This window comes from Thalassophryne amazonica, chromosome 6, assembly GCF_902500255.1.
Source record: "Thalassophryne amazonica chromosome 6, fThaAma1.1, whole genome shotgun sequence".
In the NCBI taxonomy this organism is placed as follows: domain Eukaryota; kingdom Metazoa; phylum Chordata; class Actinopteri; order Batrachoidiformes; family Batrachoididae; genus Thalassophryne; species Thalassophryne amazonica.
Window position 1 is genome coordinate 2,572,207 of NC_047108.1, and position 19,386 is coordinate 2,591,592.

The following is a 19,386-nucleotide window of genomic DNA, read 5'->3' on the forward strand; positions in this document are numbered from 1 at the left end:
TAAGTCATTTCAAATGGCAACTTTCTGGCTTTAAGAAACACTATAAGAAATCAAGAAAAAAAATTTGTGGCAGTCAGTAACGGTTACTTTTTTAGACCAAGCAGAGGAAAAAAATATGGACTCACTCAATTCTGAGGAATAAATTATGGAATCACCCTGTAAATTTTCATCCCCAAAACTAACACCTGCATGAAATCAGATCTGCTCGTTAGTCTGCATCTAAAAAGGAGTGATCACACCTTGGAGAGCTGTTGCACCAAGTGGACTGACATGAATCATGGCTCCAACACGAGAGATGTCAGTTGAAACAAAGGAGAGGATTATCAAACTCTTAAGAGGGTAAATCATCACGCAATGTTGCAAAAGATGTTGGTTGTTCACAGTCAGCTGTGTCTAAACTCTGGACCAAATACAAACAACATGGGAAGGTTGTTAAACGCAAACATACTGGTAGACCAAGGAAGACATCAGACAGTCAAGACAGAAAACTTAAAGCAATATGTCTCAAAAATCGAAAATGCACAACAAAACAAATGAGGAACGAATGGGAGGAAACTGGAGTCAACGTCTGTGACCGAACTGTAAGAAACTGCCTAAAGGAAATGGGATTTACATACAGAAAAGCTAAACGAAAGACATCATTAACACCTAAACAGAAAAAAACAAGGTTCAGTGGGCTAAGGAAAAGCAATCGTGGACTGTGGATGACTGGATGAAAGTCATATTCAGTGATGAATGTCAAATCTGCATTGGGCAAGGTGATGATGCTGGAACTTTTGTTTGGTGCCGTTCCAATGAGATTTATAAAGATGACTGCCTGAAGAGAACATGTAAATTTCCACAGTCATTGATGATATGGGGCTGCATGTCAGGTAAAGGCACTGGGGAGATGGCTGTCATTACATCATCAATAAATGCACAAGTTTACGTTGATATTTTGGACACTTTTCTTATCCCATCAATTGAAAGGATGTTTGGGGATGATGAAATCATTTTTCAAGCTGATAATGCATCTTGCCATAGAGCAAAAACTGTGAAAACATTCCTTGCAAAAAGACACATAGGGTCAATGTCATGGCCTGCAAATAGTCCGGATCTTAATCCAATTGAAAATCTTTGGTGGAAGTTGAAGAAAATGGTCCATGACAAGGCTCCAACCTGCAAAGCTGATCTGGCAACAGCAATCAGAGAAAGTTGGAGCCAGATTGATGAGTACTGTTGGTCACTCATTAAGTCCATGCCTCAGAGACTGCAAGCTGTTAGAAAAGCCAGAGGTGGTGCAACAAAATACTAGTGATGTGTTGGAGCGTTCTTTTGTTTTTCATGATTCCATAATTTTTTCCTCAGAATTGAGTGATTCCATATTTTTTTTTTCCCTCTGCTTGGTCTAAAAAAGTAACCGTTACTGACTGCCACAATTTTTTTTTCCTGATTTCTTATAGTGTTTCTTAAAGCCAGAAAGTTGCCATCTGAAATGACTTTAGTTTTGTGTCATGTCTGTGATCTGCTTTTTTCTATCTTTTTTTTTCTTTCTATCAATTTGTTCCACATCCTCACTCCACAAACAGAAATACTACAAAAACCTTTTAATGTTGTACGTGCCCACTGATGTTTTAAGTTAAACACCCCCTCAGATTATAATCCCCTACTCTATTAAAGAACATGTTTTTAATATTTCCAGGAAGTAAATTGTTTATTGCTTTATACACGATTTAATTTAATTGTTCAATCAATTTTTATTTTTACCAAATAAAGCTACGAAGATTTTTAATTGTTACTGCTGTGACTACAAGAACAAGAAAACTTCTTTTTTTCACGTTTGATACTCTGTGTGCTTCTTACCCTGTGTGCTGTTATACAGTGCTGCTGGAACCTGTTTCCCTGAGGGAGTGTTCCCAAGGGATCAGTACAGTTCTAGCTAAACTAAGACTCAACTTTAAATAAAATTGTTTTTTTTTTTTTTTGTTTTTTTTACTGTTTAATGTTTCTTTATATTTTATTTAAGAAATATATTTCTTCACATCAGGAATATTTCAATATTTGCTGTGCAGAGAACCTTGTAAATACAGATGCAGTCAGTATTAATAGTGTTTAATGTGTGTTGTGTTGTTTCAGTATCAAGTCATGGTCAATCAAAATAAAAAGTTAACTCTAGTTATCTGTTGTATTTTGCTACAAAATTTGAATGTGATGTGAAACTTTAACATGATTTTCTTCAGCAATCATAAAGTTTTGCTACTAGTTTGAGAAGCAATAGCTATAACTTGTCCAAAAAATCAGCAATATTATCAAGCTTACACAGCAAGAATAGACATGTGGATTAAGTAACAAGAGTAAAGGTCATGTTTGGGCTGCATAAGACGAGCACAAAGCCAGAATTACAGAAAAGCAGAGTATAAGCTGCACAGTACATTCACATAAAAGCAGAGGATCATGTAAGCAAGTGTTTGTATGTTTACATACATTCAAAACAAAATGAAAACTTTGTCATGCTATAGATTACAAATACAGTATAGATTGAATACATGCATATGATGTGATGATTAATGCCACACTGAGGATCCTCAGCTCATTGTAGGTGGCTCTGATTATGCTGGTCATTCATTTTAGTTCACTCTTTGGTGCATCTGAGCTTTTTTCAGTGACTTGGCACAGCAACACTCACCTATATTGGATTCAGGTGGGGCACCGAATTTTGTCCATTATAATAAAAATCCATTATGTATAAAATGAACAAAATCTGTTTTTTCTAAATTCACTGTGCAGTAGTACCTTCAAAACCTAAAGTCTGATTTACGCTTCTGTAACTCTGGTCATGCAATGACGTTAATGTGCGTGTGACCCTTTTAAAGTTCTGCATTGTGTCTGAAGGCCCGACCGATAGGGATTTTTTGAGGCCGATGCCGATAGTGATATGTGGATGAAAAAAATGCCGATAATCAATAAATCGGCTGATTTGCCGATAGCCGATAAATCAGTGGATTTTTTTTTTTTATGAATAAAATGTTCTTTTTTGGACCCTTAACAAAAAAGGTATGAGCTAAAAGCTGAAGCTTTGTCCTCATATTGATTAACTTTTAAAATGCAATCAAGAATTAAACCTTTGTGAAATTAGCAAATACATATCCTTAAAAAGACTTGTGAAATACATCTGATCTTGTACCTCTTGTTGCTACAACTTAGATATAGGTTCAGGATAAGGATATTGATCCTCATAAACTTACTTGTATGCTTTTGTTGTCAGCCAGTCAGTGCAGTGTGACGGCGAACTACGGGGGCTGGTGATGAACACATTTAAGCAGGGGCGTAAGCAGCTCTCAGTTGAATGGAGGCAGAGCTCCATCTACTGGACAAATGGTGCAAGGACATTTTACATTGCCGACAAACATTTCTAGGGATGTGAATCATACAACAACTCACGATTCAATTCGATTCCGATTCTTGGGGTGACGATTCGATTCAGAATCGATTTTCGATTCAAAGAGCTCTGAGAAATAGTTATATTACTTTAAAAATGTTTATGTTTAAGAAAATGCAGCTTTACAAGGTTAATCAAGTGATTCTAAAGATGTAAATTTACTTATCTGCTTTGCTCATTCAGAGTTGGCTGGCAGTTTAGCAAAGTGCTGGTCAGTCGTCGGCAGATAACGCTGCTCTGCTTCTTTTAGCTCCGGGAGATGACGTAGCATGTGGGCTTGCGGATTTGAAGTGTTTCCGAAGTACTTGACTTTCATTTTGCAGATTTTGCACACTGCATAAGTCATGTCAGGCTCCTTCTTATGCAGCAAATAATAAAATCCAAAATGTGCCCAAACATTTGCCTTCAGCAAAGACGGTGCTGCCTGAATTAGCTCTTCATCCACCATGCTAAGTTACAGCCACTGAACTCTGCAGCTCACGAATGTTTGAAGCACCCCCCCCTTGCGGGGACGCTGTAGTATGGAAGCTGTTGCCTGACAAACAGTACACGGAGCGAGTAAGCAAGGAAATGTTTTTAAAAATTGATTCTTGGACATTTTGGATCGATTCAGAATCGTAATAAATAAGAATTGCGATTCGGACGTGAATAGATTTTTTCCGACACCCCTAATTATTTCAGTAACTGTTCTGTTTATGAGAAATTATTGGCGTTCTATCAGCAAAATTTCAGCCGGTAGTGAGTACTTTGAAAAGGGCTTATATCGGCCGATATATCGGTTGGCTCTAGTTGTCTTTATGCAATTTGCCACAGCAACACTGTCTTTTTGTGGATTAATTTGTCCCTCAATGAGCTCCACTTCTTTATACAATCAACCTCCAAACCAATGATATTTTATGTACAATTTACCTCCATGAATTGCAGGTCATTTGATCATCTTTATCTGACTCCTTTTTGGAAAGTTGGACATATTTATGGACTTTCCTGCCAAACGTATTTGATCCATGATCAAAATGTAATCGGTGGGTGCACTGCAAAAACTTTTTAAAAATATGATGGGAGACGAAGGAGTGAAAATGTAAAAGTGACCAGTCACAGCCCTTGCAGTCTCAGTTGATTAGCAGGTGCACGTCAGGCTCCAGAGAGGGTTCACAGCCACGAAGAGGGCTCTGATCTAAAGCAGTTTGGTTAGCCACACCTAGGGATATGTGTGAAGCTTATAGTGCAGGGCAAGCAACAAGTAGCATTTTGTTAATAATCACCGGCCTTCAATTACGCCCTACCTCGTTTAGGTGCCGGGTCTGAGCAGTTTGAAAAAAAGAATTCGCCGGATTTTTGATCACGTAAGTGTCAGAGTTGAACTTCATTTTGTTCCTCTGTTACGGGGCACGTCCAGACTGCTCCATCTGGTTGGAAATACATTGCGATCAGACATGGGGATGGGTATAGAAAACCAGTTCCTGTTAAGAATCGATAAGAAATGATTCAGTTTTTTTGCCCGTTTGCTTAATGATTCCCTTATTGGTTGTTCATTTCACATTACACTGGAGTGGCTGTTGTTTGGGGGTGTGTATTGGGAAAATATTAATTTCTCTCGACCGTGTGTCACCTTTGTGCTGATTAAAGTTACTAACTGGGACTCTTGTCTTGTTGCGGGCATGAAATTAGAATCGTCGTCCACACTGGAGTTTTTATTTGGTCCTCATTAAATTTTTGTGGAGTAGCACACGTGATGGTTCTGGTGATGGCAGGAGCTGGACCCGCTTCTCCGGTTCATAAACAGAAGATGCTGTCTATCAGGTCAAAGAAATGATAATAATGATATTATCATCTGTTTTGTGGGACTAACTGCGTGGCCCCAAATGTTGGAAAGATAGATTCTAGATGGAATTGAATCAAATGACACCACTTTCCAAACGTTGATACACACAGCAAACTACAACAGACCAAAACTATTTTTTGTTTTTACCCCAAAATGAGACGACCTCTGTTCTTTATGAATTACATTAGAATGTAATTCCTCAAAATGTAATTACATTACATTTTGAGGAAAAGCTGGCGCCACTGTACACGGCCTGTTGTCTACCTCTGCGCAGTATTTTATTGCTACTGCTGTTTATATTGTTTTTTATTAGACAAGTGTCACCGCTACTGATGTATGATCGCCAGACTCTTTTGAATATCTGCGATTCTGTTGCTAAATCACAGATTTTTGGCTGTAGTAGACAATCGAAGACGGCCCCGCTGTTTCTGGCGTCTGCACCCCACTACCTGCAGCTTGTACCTGTCCCCCTGTCCCGCAAGCACCGCAACAGAAAGCGGGGGAAACGAGGCGGTGTACTTGTCCGACTGAGAGCTTACCTGGCGCAGTCGTCGGCGTCTGATCCCACGGACATCACGAGGATTCCTGGAGGTTACAACGGCTTCACGGAGCGGCGCTCTTTGGAGGTCCGATGGCTCCGATCAGCTGATCCAGGCACCGGCTACCAGCTCTGCAGCAGCTGGCAGCATGTGTAGGCGAGGCTCCGTGCAGGGAAATCCTCACCCTGTTGCTCTGAGTTCTGAGCGGAATATCCTCACAACCTTGCGCATCTCGCTCATTAACACCAGGTCTCTCTCAAATAAAACTTTTATCTTGAATGATTTTTTCTCAATGCGTGAGTTGGATTTCCTCTTGTTGATAGAAATGTGGGTAAAACCAGGTGATGACAGCGTTTTTACTGAGCTTCTCCCTCTATACTGCTCTTTGCGCTGAGGAAAGTGAAGTCAGTGAGAGGTTTATGCGACAGCAGCATCAGTGCAGACCTGTCTGATGCTGTCTCTGGGTCTGCAGTGTTTGACTGTTTTGAACCTGTCTCTCTCTCGTCCCTTACAGGCACTGTTAAATGTATGTGAACTACAAACTGTCCCCTGGACATCATCCCAACCAGACTGTTGAAAGACATGTTTAACACTGTTGGTCCTTCCCTTTTGTCTTTAATCAACACTTCCCTAAGCTCGGGATGTGTTCCTGACACTTTTAAACAGGCTGTATTAAGACCATTACTTAAAAAAAACACAGCTTGACCCAGCAATTTTATCTAATTTTAGACCTGTGTCTAATTTGTCTTTTATCTCAGAGGTTCTTGAGAAAGTTGTTTTTACACAATTGCAAAGGTTTGTAGATTGTAATTCTGTTTTGGAAAAGTTTCAATCAGGGTTCAGATCAAGACACAGCACAGAGTCTGCACTATTGAAAGTGCACAATGATGTCGCCCTGTCTGTTGATGGTAAATGCCCTGTTGCTTTGGTGCTGCTTGATCTAACAGCAGCGTTTGATACTGTTGATCATTCTGTTCTTTTATCCCGACTTAAAAATGTTGGTATTTGTGGTACAGTATTGAAATGGTTTGAATCATATTTATCAAACAGGAAATTTTTCTGTTATGATCAGTGACCTGTCCTCCTCTGTTGCTCCCTCTGTCATGTGGAGTGCCCCAGGGCTCTATTTTGGGTCCCATTTTATTTTCTCTTTACATGTTACCGTTGGGGTCCATAATAACAAGACACAAACTTTCATTTCACTGCTACGCAAATGATCTGCAAATCTATCTGCCATTGTCATCAAATCGAGTGGACAACATTAAACATCTCATGGACTGCATAGCCGATATAAAATTGTGGCTAAACCAGAATTTCCTCCATCTAAATGAGGAAAAAACTGATTGCATTTTGCTTGGCGACACCTTATTTGAAGACTTTGGGTTACTGGCTTCTAATTTTAAATCTACAGTAAAAAACCTTGGTGTCATTTTGGACAGTTCTTTAAGATTTGAAAACCAGATTGCCAGTGTGGTTAGAGCGAGCTTTTATCAATTACATCTTTTAACAAAGGTAAAACCTTTTTTAAACCATTCAGACCTTGAAAAAATAATTTGCGCTCTTATTAGTTCAAGGATCGACTACTATAATGCACTTTATGTTGGAGTCCCTCGGTCCTGTCTGAATCGCCTCCACCTGGTACAAAACGCCGCTGTCCGTTTTTTAACAAACGTACGTAGATGTCAGCACATCACCCCAGTCCTTTCTTCATTGCATTGGCTCCCAGTTTCTTTTAGAGTTGATTTTAAAATTTTGCTTTTTGTTTTTAAAGCCCTCAATGGCCTTGCCCCTCTGTACTTGTTCGAGCTCCTGAAGGTTCAGAGCTCGACCAGAGCCTTGAGGTCCTCAGATCAGCTCCTGCTGGACATCCCTCGAGTGAAATATAAACACTGGGGTGATCGGGCTTTTTCAGTCGTTGGGCCCAGACTCTGGAACAAACTTCCCCCCGACATGCGCACTATCACTGACTTTGGCCTCTTTAAATCTGGGCTTAAAACTCATCTTTTCAGACTGGCTTTCAACACGCAGTAGCACAGTGACACTTTACCTGAATGTATTTTCCTCTTTTAGTTGTGTGCATTTATGTATTGTTTTGTCTTATACATTTTAAATTTTTTGTTTTATTGTGAAGCACTTTGGTCACCTTCGGTGTTGTAAAGGGCTCTATAAATAAACGTTGAAAACTTTGATTCATTAATCTTGACGTGCAGCGCAGCCAGCTGCAAGAGCTTCGCTCAGGGCTGTGGAGTTAAATTTGCCTCATTTATACCTGAAAGGAAATGCGTTTGACAAAAACTACAGGTTTTGTTTATTTCTGTTTATGTCCAGCGTTTAAGGATCCAGTCAGCAATTTTAGATTTATTTACGTTAAGACTCAGTAAAATGTTGTCGGCATAGAAAACCCGTAAAGCCTACTTTTAGTACACAGAAAATTCAAAAGAGATATTGATAAGGGAATCAATAAAGAATCGGATCAATAAGTGGAATTGATAATGGCATCTATCAATAAAATCTTATCAGTACCCATCCCTAATTGGACTGGACATTTTGTCTGATGTGAGTGAAAATCCCTTAAAATCCGGTAGATACAGTGTTTATGGACTTGTATCCGGTTTATACAAGGTCTGTCCAAAAAGTATCGGACCGTTTTATTTTTTTCAAAAACCATATGGATTTGAATCATGTGTGATTGCATCAGCCAAGCTTGAACCTTCGTGCGCATGCGTGAGTTTTTTCACGCCTGTCGGTTGCGTCATTCGCCTGTGAGCAGGCTTTGAGTGAGCACTGGTCCACCCCTCTCGTCGGATTTTTATTGCGAATAAATGTCTGAACGATTTGGAGCTTTGCTGCATCAAATTTTTCCAGAAACTGTGAGAGACCTCCAGGTGGACACCATTCGGAAAATTCAGATGGCTTTCAGCGACGATTTTATGGGGATTACCCAGATTAAGGAGTGCTCCAGCCGGTTTAAAGACTGCCCACAGCGTCTGAGAGCGCGGCGCGCTCCGAGCGCCAATCGACATGCTCAAATCCCGCTCAAACAACCAGATCGTTTCCAACGTGAAGGCTTTGTTGATCCGGGACGTCGTCTGACTTTCACAAAAAAGGCAGAAGGCGTGGACATCAGCACTTTTTCAGCACATTCTACTGTTACAGGAGTTTTTTTCATGGAAAGAGAAGCGGAGGATTGTGCCACAGTGCCGCTCATGGTGCGGCACAAAACCACCTCCGTGTTGGTCTCACAGGACGGCTTTCAGGTGGCTCAGATGGCTTCCGGTTGCTTTTCAGTCGTGTGAGTATCCGAGAAATTGTGCATGAGCTGGACATGCCAGAACATGTCCTGTGAGGCTTCATCACGGCGTTGCTTTGCGCCATGCTGCTCAGCCGCGACGCGCGGAATTCCTCCGCTCCTCTTTCCATGACAAAAATTCCTGTAACAGTGGAATGTGCCGTTCATTTCTAAACTGGACGCTGTCTTGATCCGGTATGTTGTCTGAATAGTACAGGAATTGCAGAAGACGTGGACATCAGCACTTTTTCGGCACATTGACACAGACATGCGGAGGAATTCCGCGCGTCAGGATGGAGCCGCATGCTGCAAAGCAACGCCGTGATGAAGCCTCATGGGAATGTTGGGGCATGTCCAGCTCATGCACAATTTCTCGGATACTCACACGACTGAAAAGCAACCGGAAGCCGTCTGAAAGCCACCTGAAAGCTGTCCTGTGAGACCAACACGGAGGTGGTTTTGTCCCGCGCCATGAACGGCACGGTGGCGCAATCCTCTTTCCATGAAAAAAACTCCTGTAACAGTAGAATATGCCGAAAAAGTCTTGATGTCCACGTCTTCTGCCTTTTTTGTGAAAGTCAGATGATGTCCCGGATCAACAAAGCCTTCACGTTGGAAATGATCTGGTTCTTTGAGCAGGGTTTGAGCTTGTCGATTGGCGCTCGGAGCGCGCTGCGCTCTCAGACGCTGTGGGCGGTCATTAAACCGGCTGGAGCACTCCTTAATCTGTGTAATCACCATAAAATCGTCGCTGAAAGCCATCTAAATTTTCCAAATGGTGTCCACCTGGAGGTCTCTCACAGTTTCTGGAAAAATTTGATGCAGCAAAGCTCCAAATCGTTCATTTATTCACAATAAAAATCCGACAAGAGGGTTGGACCACTGCTCACACAAAGCCTGCTCACAGGTGAAAGACGCAACTCACAGGCGTGAAAAAACTCACGCATGCGCACGAAGGTTCAAGCTTGGCTGATGCAATCACACATGATTCAAATCCATATGGTTTTTGCAAAAAATAAAAAGGTCTGATACTTTTTGGACAGACCTCGTACGACGATGGCTTAGGCGAGTTTAACTGTTTATGTTATGTTAACAAATTAATTCAAAGATTTATATGTCGTAGGCAGACACATTGATTCACTTTTTTTTTTACTTTCTGAACTCTGGAGCTCCATTTGTGTGTCCTGGAACTGCCGGAGTCGTACACAACACCTCCATTTCATGGTGCAAGTTGTTTGTGTTTTGTTTTTCCTCTCTTTCAGCTATTTCCGCCTTTCCCATATTCATTATGAAGATCCAGTAGACCTATAATACTGGTGTGTGTGTGTGTGTGTTTGAGAAACGCCGCACAATATGCACATTATGATGTAATGTGGGAAATTGTAGCGGTTTTGATCTGGCTCGACATACTTCATTGTGGTCTCATCTCACCAGGATGGACTCTTGTAATGTAAGAACTTCACATATTTTGCCATCAGACTTGTGTTTCTGTGCAATCAGGGCAAACACACATTCCTGTTGCATCACTGTGTAGAATTACTCTTTCATGCCACTTTATCGTATTGTTTATGACAGACATTAGTTTAGGATTAATGGTGTACAAATAAGTTCCTATTTCCATCTGGATCCTCGAGAAGCTACCAGAAAGACTGGAGACAGGAAATGACCCTTTCCTTCTGGAGGGCCGGTGTAACAGTATAGCTAGGATGATATCCTAGGATATATTCCACCCCACCCTAGAAATCTCGAATACACCTCACGTGCAGTGTAGTGCTAGCTAATCGAGCGACACCTTCTATCGATCACGGCTGTCAGTTTGTTGACAAGATGGCAGAAGACAGGTTTGGTTCTGTTAGCGACGCTAACTTAAAACAAATTTTGCACGAAAAAGATGCAAAGAACACCCACAGAAATACACAGTCAGCAGCCAACCTGTTTCTTACGTATGTCACTGAAAAGGGACATGTGTCCAACTTTCAAAACTTATGACAGACGGATGCTTGACGGAGTACTCGGTCGATTTTACGCGGAAGCTGGACAGGCGAATGGCGAACTTTATAAGAAAACAAGGCTGATGACTCTGTCATGGACTTAAAAGGCGTCTCCAGTCGATTGAGGGGATGTCAGTTGGTGCAGTATGACAGGAATAAAGAGTTGAAACTTGATTGATTTGTCACTTTTAGTATGTTTGACAAACTGCCAATTTTCTTGTTTACCATATAATAAAGCCGTTATAGACTTTTGATGAGGTGTACCCGTGATTATGTGGACCTGATCAGGATGGTGTTCACCTCATCAAAAGTCTATAATTGTATATGGTTGAATTTAGTGTTTGACCTTCCTGTGACCTTGACCTTTGACCTTGAGCTTGTTTCTTTTGTGCACTGAATAGTACCTTACTAGGGCTGCTTATATGTGAACTTGCAAGAGTCTGCTAGGTATGTGTGCTGCACAGTGAGTTAAAGTTGAAAAATGCAGTGATTACAAACAAACAAAAAAAAAAAACACACATTGACAAACATATCTTGCAAAACGTTTTGGCAAGATAATGGGGTGGGGGGTAAGATATCCAAGGGGGAAGATAAACTGTTACACCAGTGTCACCAACCGTATGGTCCCCCCTAAAATTTCCATCCTGTTTTCACTGCTCATGCGTCATTAGCCGCGGTTTAGGAATTATGACTGAGCAAAGGGGGCGAATACTTATGTACAGTGGTCCCTCGCTATATCGCGGTTCACCTTTCGCGGTCTTGCTGTTTCGCGGATTTTTTTTAGTGCAATTTTGCATGCTGCTTCTTTTTTTTTTTAACTGTCTGCTGTGCTTAGTTGCAGCCAAAATCTGGCAACAGGTCCAGAGACTACACTCGCTGTTTTGATGCAGAGCGCTCCAGCAGCAAAGAAACAGCACGCGCATTGTGTTCTGCGTGTGTAAAGTAAGTCCCTTCGGCTGCTCCCTTGTTTGCACTCAGGGTCGCCACAGCAAATCCAAGGTGGATCTGCATGTTGATTTGGCACAGGTTTTACGCCGGATGCCCTTCCTGACGCAACTCCACATTACATGGAGAAATGTGGCAGGGGTGGGATTTGAACCCAGAACCTTCCAAACTGAAACCAAGCGCATTAACCACTTGGCCACCACCCCTGCTTGTGTTCTGCGTGTGTCTGTTTATAAAAATCTTCTCGCTCAGAAGAAGAAAAGAGCGCCAACAACTGCCCATATCACTCGGAAAAAGACACCTGCCCCGAGGTGGAAAAACACGCTGCGGAGCGGCGCCACGATGAAGGCGCGATCAGAGGAATACTGGTCAGTTACTATTAATAATTTCTTATGTGTCCAACCTCGTAGGTTGATTGTTAAAATTAAATTTGTTAGTTCTAAAAGCCATCATAATTATTTATAGGAAAACATTCTATTTTTATTTCTCAAACAAATGTTTGGGCCTGAAAACAGGTTTTGATCTTTGGTTTCATTCTATAATACTGGACTTATTTTTCTGCTAAGGTTTGAACTTTGAGAGTGTTTACACAGGAGAGAAAAGTGAGAAAATGTGTGTAGTGAGGGGTTTTACAGCCTTAAAACATCTATAATAATTGTAAAAAAATAACGCTGCTACTTCGCGGAATTCACCTATCGCGGGCTATTTTTAGAATGTAACTCCCGCGATAAACGAGGGACCACTGTACATGTGATTTCTTAGTTTTTTAATGGGTGCACTGTATGTACTCCTGAGCTGTAGGGGAAGCTCCATAGAGAAGAATGTGACCAAAAAAACTGATGAAGCAGCCAAATTCTGACCAAAATGCAAAGTTCTTCTTTAAATTTGCCCTAATCAGTTTGAATGAAGAAATGAAAAAGCTTGGCCTGATCCAGATCTGATCCAATTTACAGATTTTGTGGCAATTTAAATTTAACATTGAAAACACCATTTAACATATTTTACATTTATATTATAATAATCAAGTGGCCTCTGTGTGTGCACGCGTGTGTGTGTATGGCTTTGAACATGGCAAAACTGGAGAGAGCTAACATTTGTCATTTGGTATGCTTATGTATTTTGGGTCATGGATGAACATTGTGAAAGCAGAAAGTTGATAGAAAAAATTTTTTTGTTTGTTTTTTGAAAATTTGTGATTTTTAGCTAACCAGTAAACTGAGCATTGTGCTGCAGTGCACCATGGGAATTCAGTGTTTTGGTTTTTTTAATGTGGTTCATGTTAGTTTAACAGTGTTGTTCATGTTACTAATTGTGTTTTTGTTGATGATTGGTTTAGTCAGTTGAGTTAAGTGTTATGATGCTGTTACCATGAGTGACTTGAGTGTCATGCTCCAGGTACCATAAGTGAAAAGTGTGGTGCTTTTAATGTCTTCCGCCACAATCTCGGTTTGTCAAATTAAAAACACCTGCTTACAGCAGAATGCACAAAAGACAAAACGCTCTGCCTGCCATTCTGATCACGCACAAACTGGGGAGAGCTGATGTTTTCCATTTTGTATGTTTATGCTTTGTGGGTCAAGGATGAACTGCGCCAAAACTGAATGGTGATAGGACTAATTTTTAGAGAGGCTACATATATTGGCTAATAGAGTTGCCATAAACGACTGTTTTGCTAGTCAACTAGTCAACGATTATTTTTGCGATTAGTCGACTAGTCAGATCATACTTAAATTGCAGCTTATCGCATTTTATCTATTGAAACCATTATTGATTCCACTTATCAATCCGATTCCTTATCAGTTCCTCCTGTGAATTTTCTGTGTACTGCAAGTAGGCTTTACAGGTTTTCTATGTCAACAGCATTTTATTGAGTCTTAAAGGAAATAAATATGAAATTGGTCACTGGATCCTTAATCTCTGGACATGAAATAAACTCTACATGGTGGATCCTTGATCTCTGGACACAGATAGAAAAAAAATTGTAGTTTTTGTCAAAAGCATTTCCTTTCAGACATTAATATGGATTCTGTCTTTCTGGGAACCACAGAATCTCGTCTCTGCTGTTTGCGGACGATGTGGTTCTGTTGGCTTCGTCAAATCAGGACCTTCAGCGTGCACTGGGGAGGTTTGCAGCCGAGTGTGAAGCGTCTGGGATGAAAGTCAGCACCTCCAAATCCGAGGCCATGGTTCTCGACCGGAAAAGGGTGCTTTGCCGTCTTCAGGTCGGTGGAGTGTCCTTGCCTCAAGTGGAGTAGTTTAAGTATCTCGTGGTCTTGTTCACGAGTGAGGGACAGATGGAGCGTGAGATCGACAGATGGATCGGTGCAGCGTCTGCAGTGATGCGGTCGCTGTATCGGACCATCGTGGTGAAGAGAGAGCTGAGTAGGGGGGCAAAGCTCTCGATTTACCGATCGATCTACGTTCCGATCCTCATCTATGGTCATGAGATTTGGCTCATGACCGAAAGAACGAGATCGCGAGTTCAAGCGGCCGAGATGAGTTTCCTCCGCAGGGTGGCTGGGCGCTCCCTTAGAGATAGGGTGAGGAGCTCGGTCACTTGGGGGGAGCTCGGAGTCAAGCCGCTGTTCCTCCACGTCGAAAGGAGTCAGTTGAGGTGGCTCGGGCATCTTTTCCGGATGCCCCCTGGACGCCTCGCTGGAGAGGTGTTCCGGGCACGTCCCATTGAGAGGAGGCCCCAGGGAAGACCCAGGACACACTGGAGCTGGAGGGACTACGTCTCTCGGCTGGCTTGGGAACGCCTTGGGGTTCCCCCGGAGGAGCTGGGGGAGGTGTGTGTGGATCAGGAGGTCTGGGCAGCTTTGCTTGTGCTGTTGCCCCCGCTTCCCGACTCCGGATAAAGCGGAAGAAAATGGATGGATGGACGGACATTAACATGGATGTCACGCCATACGTCTGAGCTGATTTCAGCTGGCTGCTGGAGTCTACAGGTCTGCAGCCATACAGTGTTCGGCTGCTGCACATCAGCCAGGCCGTCTCATTTTGGGAGGGGAAAAAACATTTTGATCGATTGAAGAGGTGTCATTTGATTTAAATGGCGATTCGCTTTGAAGTTATTAATTCCGAGCGGACTCTGTCTTTCTAACTTGACTAGGCGGCGCATCACTATGTTTAAAGTGTGACTGTGTGTGTGATTTTATTTAGTAAGTCCGAGTAAGCTTAGTAAGTTTAGTAAGCCGAATGCATCACCAAGGCCTTCACTTCTCCCCCACGCTCGTGGCTGCACGGGAGACTGTGGCGGTCACCCCACACTCATGTTGACTCAACTCGGATGACAGACTGTTTTAAAGTTTAGCGTACATAAACAATCAAATGTATATGTGTTGTGTTTAATTCTGATGTGTGCCATTATTATGTTCAACTAGTAGTAATTGTGGATTAATTGCTGTATTTTTTTTGTCTGAGATAACTGGGTGTGATATGAATTGCCCTTTTAAGGATCAATAAAGTTGTTTGAGTCTTGAATCTTGAAGTTCAGTGTAAGTACAGAATATAATTGTAAATGCGTGATCCATTTTAAAAATCAAATGACAAAATAGAAGTAAAAATAATAATAATAATAATGGTGATGATAAAATAATAGTGTATATGATAACAAGAACCTAAACAATATATAAATACATTAAGACAGTAAATTAACTTAACACTAAAAAAAATTACATAATTAATAGGAAATAAAAGGGTTGAGTTCTTCTTCTAAAAAGGGTTGAGGTCTAAGGTTCTAAAAACATTCTGGAATTACACACCATTCCAACTCATTATAGAAACTTTGCACAATTTATTACCATCCTTCAAAAATGTCAGCTACCTATTATATAAACACTACCCAATCTAGAGCCCATGGATCCCCACGGGCAACATGCTAGTTATATCTTAACCATGCCCCAGTCACTCTCACATTTGAAAGTGAGGTGCAGACTGGCACTCATTATCACCTGACAGTTTGATCTGGTTCTGATCCGGATTGTGGATTTTGTGGACATTTGAATTTAATATTGAAAAGCCAATTTGGTGTATATTTTGCATTATATCCCAATCAGAAGTGCCTCAATCACTCTCATTTGTGACAATGAGGTGCAAACTTGCGCTCTTAATGAATAGACTGTTTGATCCACATGTGATCTGTATTGCAGATTTAGCAGATGTTTGATTTTAACATTGAAAAGCCCTTTTGATCTATATTTTGTATTATATTTTAGTTTATGAAATGCCACTTCTAACAGGACTTCAACCCTGAATATTGGAAACTAGTGTTGGAGGTTTGTGCTCTGCGAGAACGGTAGTCTAGTTTAAATCATTTCATCATTCTTTGTTTCCAGCAGCATCAAAGAAATCATTGAATGGAAATGTAGGACTATCATTTTAATGAAATGACAAAATATTTATGGATATGTGTAGTTACATACTGTCATTCAGCTGTAGTTATTAAAATTAAAGCTTTAATTCCATAACATAGTTAATTTAATATGTGTAACTGCCTTCATACCATCCTTCCGCAGACACTGGAGTGCCCAAAGGTAAAAGGTCAACTACTCGTCTTTGGTGCAACTAACTGGGATTTGATTGGACGAAAAGAGGTGCCCAAACAACAAGGTAGAGTATTTTATATTGTGTAGACCAGAGGTCTTCAACTTATTCCAGAAAAGGCAGAGAGGGTGCAGCTTTTCTTTGCAACCACCCACTCCACCAGGTGATTTCACTGATTAACTGATTCCATCTGCTCAAAGTGATGTTAATCAGTGAAATCACCTGATGGAGTGGGTGGTTGCAAAGAGAACCTGCACCCTCTCGGTGTAGACTGAGTTAGTGTCTTGTAGAATGTTACAGGGATCTGAAATTTCTGGGAAATCACAGATTTCTGTGGTTTAATGGTGTAACAGATCACAGCTGATCCGTTCCACAATTCAGTGAATCCACAGTACGATACACCTCCTGGTTGAAGCGGATGATCAACCACAATGCCACGTGTTTAAGAAAAATGTCAGAGTCACAGCTGCAATGGTTTAGATTTGTGAGTCGGCTCAGTGTTTGTGAGGGACTGTAAAGTATTGTGGATCTGCTGGATTGTTGCACCACTTGTTTACTCTGCTCTTAAGGGTCTTCCACAGTGGTATACGGCAGGGCTATCTGACTGAACTTCACCAGCTTAATGATTTCTCCCTAAATAACTGCAGAACTGACTCTGCTGTACTCTCCCAGTGAGACAAATTGTAAATATAAACTTTCTTTTTCCATTAAATGTTTTGGAATTTGATTACAGCTCTTGTTATTCACATTGAATGAATTTACTGTAGAATGCTTCTTTTATCTCCCCCCCCCCGGTATGAAATACAGGGGATATAGCGATTGGCATGTTCGTCCATCCGTTTTTGCTTGTTAGAGCGATATCTCAAGAACCAGTTGACTAATTTCACTCGTATTTAGCAAGGGTGTACTTGAGTGATCCCCCAACACCAGTCGGTTATGGTGACCTTGGGATCAATTTCAAGGTCACAGAAAGCTATTCAAGATACAATCATTGCTGCCCTTAGTGAAATACGAGGGTAGGCTGAAAAGTTCTAAGGCTCCCCATGAAGGACTAATGCATTACCTGCATTATAGTGAGCCTTAGAACTTTTTAGCCTACCCTCGTATCTCAAGAACCAGTTGACCAATTTCATAGGTATTTAACATAAGCGTGTACTTGGGTGATCCCCGACGCGTTGTATTACTGATTTGTGGAGACCAAGGGGATATGTCATCTCCAGATAACTCATTTTAACCCTCTGGGGCCGACGCCGTCGTATACGACGGCAAAGGCCAAGCTTTACTAAATTTTTAATCATATGAGATAGAAACTTTTTTTTTTTTTTTGCTCAAAAGTTAACTCTACAGACATTCAAGCCTGCCATCGGTCATCTTTGTACTCCTCATAGAAGCTGTGTGATCATGTGCGCAGTGTGAGTGTCCAATCGGAATTGGTTCACCGTCACATGGTTTTCCAAAATCCAATCGTAGGGCAGATTCACCTCACGTGAAAAGCCAAAGATCGTTTTCAGGAGTGATATGTTACTAGCCGGCCCCTTTGAATAGCCCCCTGGGTGCTCCAGTGAGTACATACTGTTGGGCTCCATGCGCCTTGCGCCATTATGCACAGCGATCACTGAAAGCAGACGGAGAGCCTCTCATGACAATTGTGCTCAAACAGTGTGTGTAACTATCAGGATTGCTCCACTAGTTTGCATGTGAGTGTTACTGGATAACTCTGTTGCTTTTACCATGAAGATAACAAAACGCATAGACCATTTTGTATATGTTGTTCAAAATGTGCATTTGTTTATTGTTTGAACCTTTTTTTGCACAGTCTTTCACACAAGACCTCAAATTACCTTTCTAAAGTGTCAAAACAGTTTATTATAGTTTGCTGTGTGTTTTGAATAAATGTGTGTGGAAAATTATTTTCCGCTTTACTTTTTCCTTCCTTATTTTTGATTGTAAACCTTTATTACACTTAAAAACACAACAAAAGCATATATATTATGAAAGCACAGGTTGTCCTGAAAAAAGAGACATAAAACTTGATTGTGGGATGCAGGGAGAGCTGTTAACAGCAACTGTTAACACTGTTAACTGTTAACTGTGAACTGTCCAAAAAATGCCCTCGGACCCCAGAGGTTTAGATAAGATAAGTCTTTATTGATCTCACAGTGGAGAAATTCACAAAATGCTTAGCCGAAGATGGTTTTGATCCATCGACCTCTAGGGTTATGGACCCAGCAAGCTTCCACTGCGCCACTCTTACTGTTAAAGGACATGTCACACCAGAATCATAACAATTTATATTTAAGCTGTTAGTGACCATCCGATGAGCCACCGGGATTACTTTGTGCACTTCCGTGACTGGTTTCAAAGTATACGGCATTCACAACAAACAGTTACGGAGACGTCCGAAAACTGAGTACTCGGGTGTTTCTGACAAGTGATGTCGCTACTAGAAGCATTCCAGCATGTGCTTCAATGGAATGTAGCTGCTAACATTAAGACCTGAGGGACAGATTAATTCCAGAGTTGACATAAGTGTGATGTCGTGTTATGATGACTCGTTTTTAAGTGATAACTGTTCATTTTGATACAGTCAATGGTAAAGGCTGCGGCTCCAAGGTTAATGTGTACCTGCAGCCAGGAGTCATAAACACAGCCTGTCAGTAACCATCTCTGCTCCAGGTTCAGCTTTGTGCACTATTAATTGAGTGTTGTTTTCAATAAAAACTTTAAAAAAATAAAAAACATCTGCTGGCGTTCGAAAACGAGCATCTCGTCAGCACAGGATGCGCGCGCACTTACACACACACACACACACACACACACACACACACACACACACA

General features: G+C 41.2%; 1 protein-coding gene and 1 long non-coding RNA gene across 2 annotated transcripts in view; one reads left to right on the forward strand and one right to left on the reverse strand.

Annotated features, from left to right (window-relative positions):
- LOC117511761 overlaps nucleotides 1-9,447 on the reverse strand; it is a 23,770-nt gene extending 14,323 nt beyond the window's left edge. The window contains exons 1-2 of the long non-coding RNA XR_004561073.1: nucleotides 9,436-9,447; nucleotides 1,931-1,934 (exon numbers count right to left, since the gene is read on the reverse strand). This is a non-coding gene — a long non-coding RNA (uncharacterized LOC117511761). The remainder of the gene's footprint in view (nucleotides 1-1,930; nucleotides 1,935-9,435) is intronic.
- rcc2 (regulator of chromosome condensation 2) overlaps nucleotides 1-19,386 on the forward strand; it is a 112,990-nt gene that overhangs the window by 34,968 nt on the left and 58,636 nt on the right. Inside the window, exon 3 of the mRNA XM_034171654.1 lies at nucleotides 16,522-16,615. Within this exon, the coding sequence (XP_034027545.1) occupies nucleotides 16,522-16,615 (94 nt within the window). The remainder of the gene's footprint in view (nucleotides 1-16,521; nucleotides 16,616-19,386) is intronic.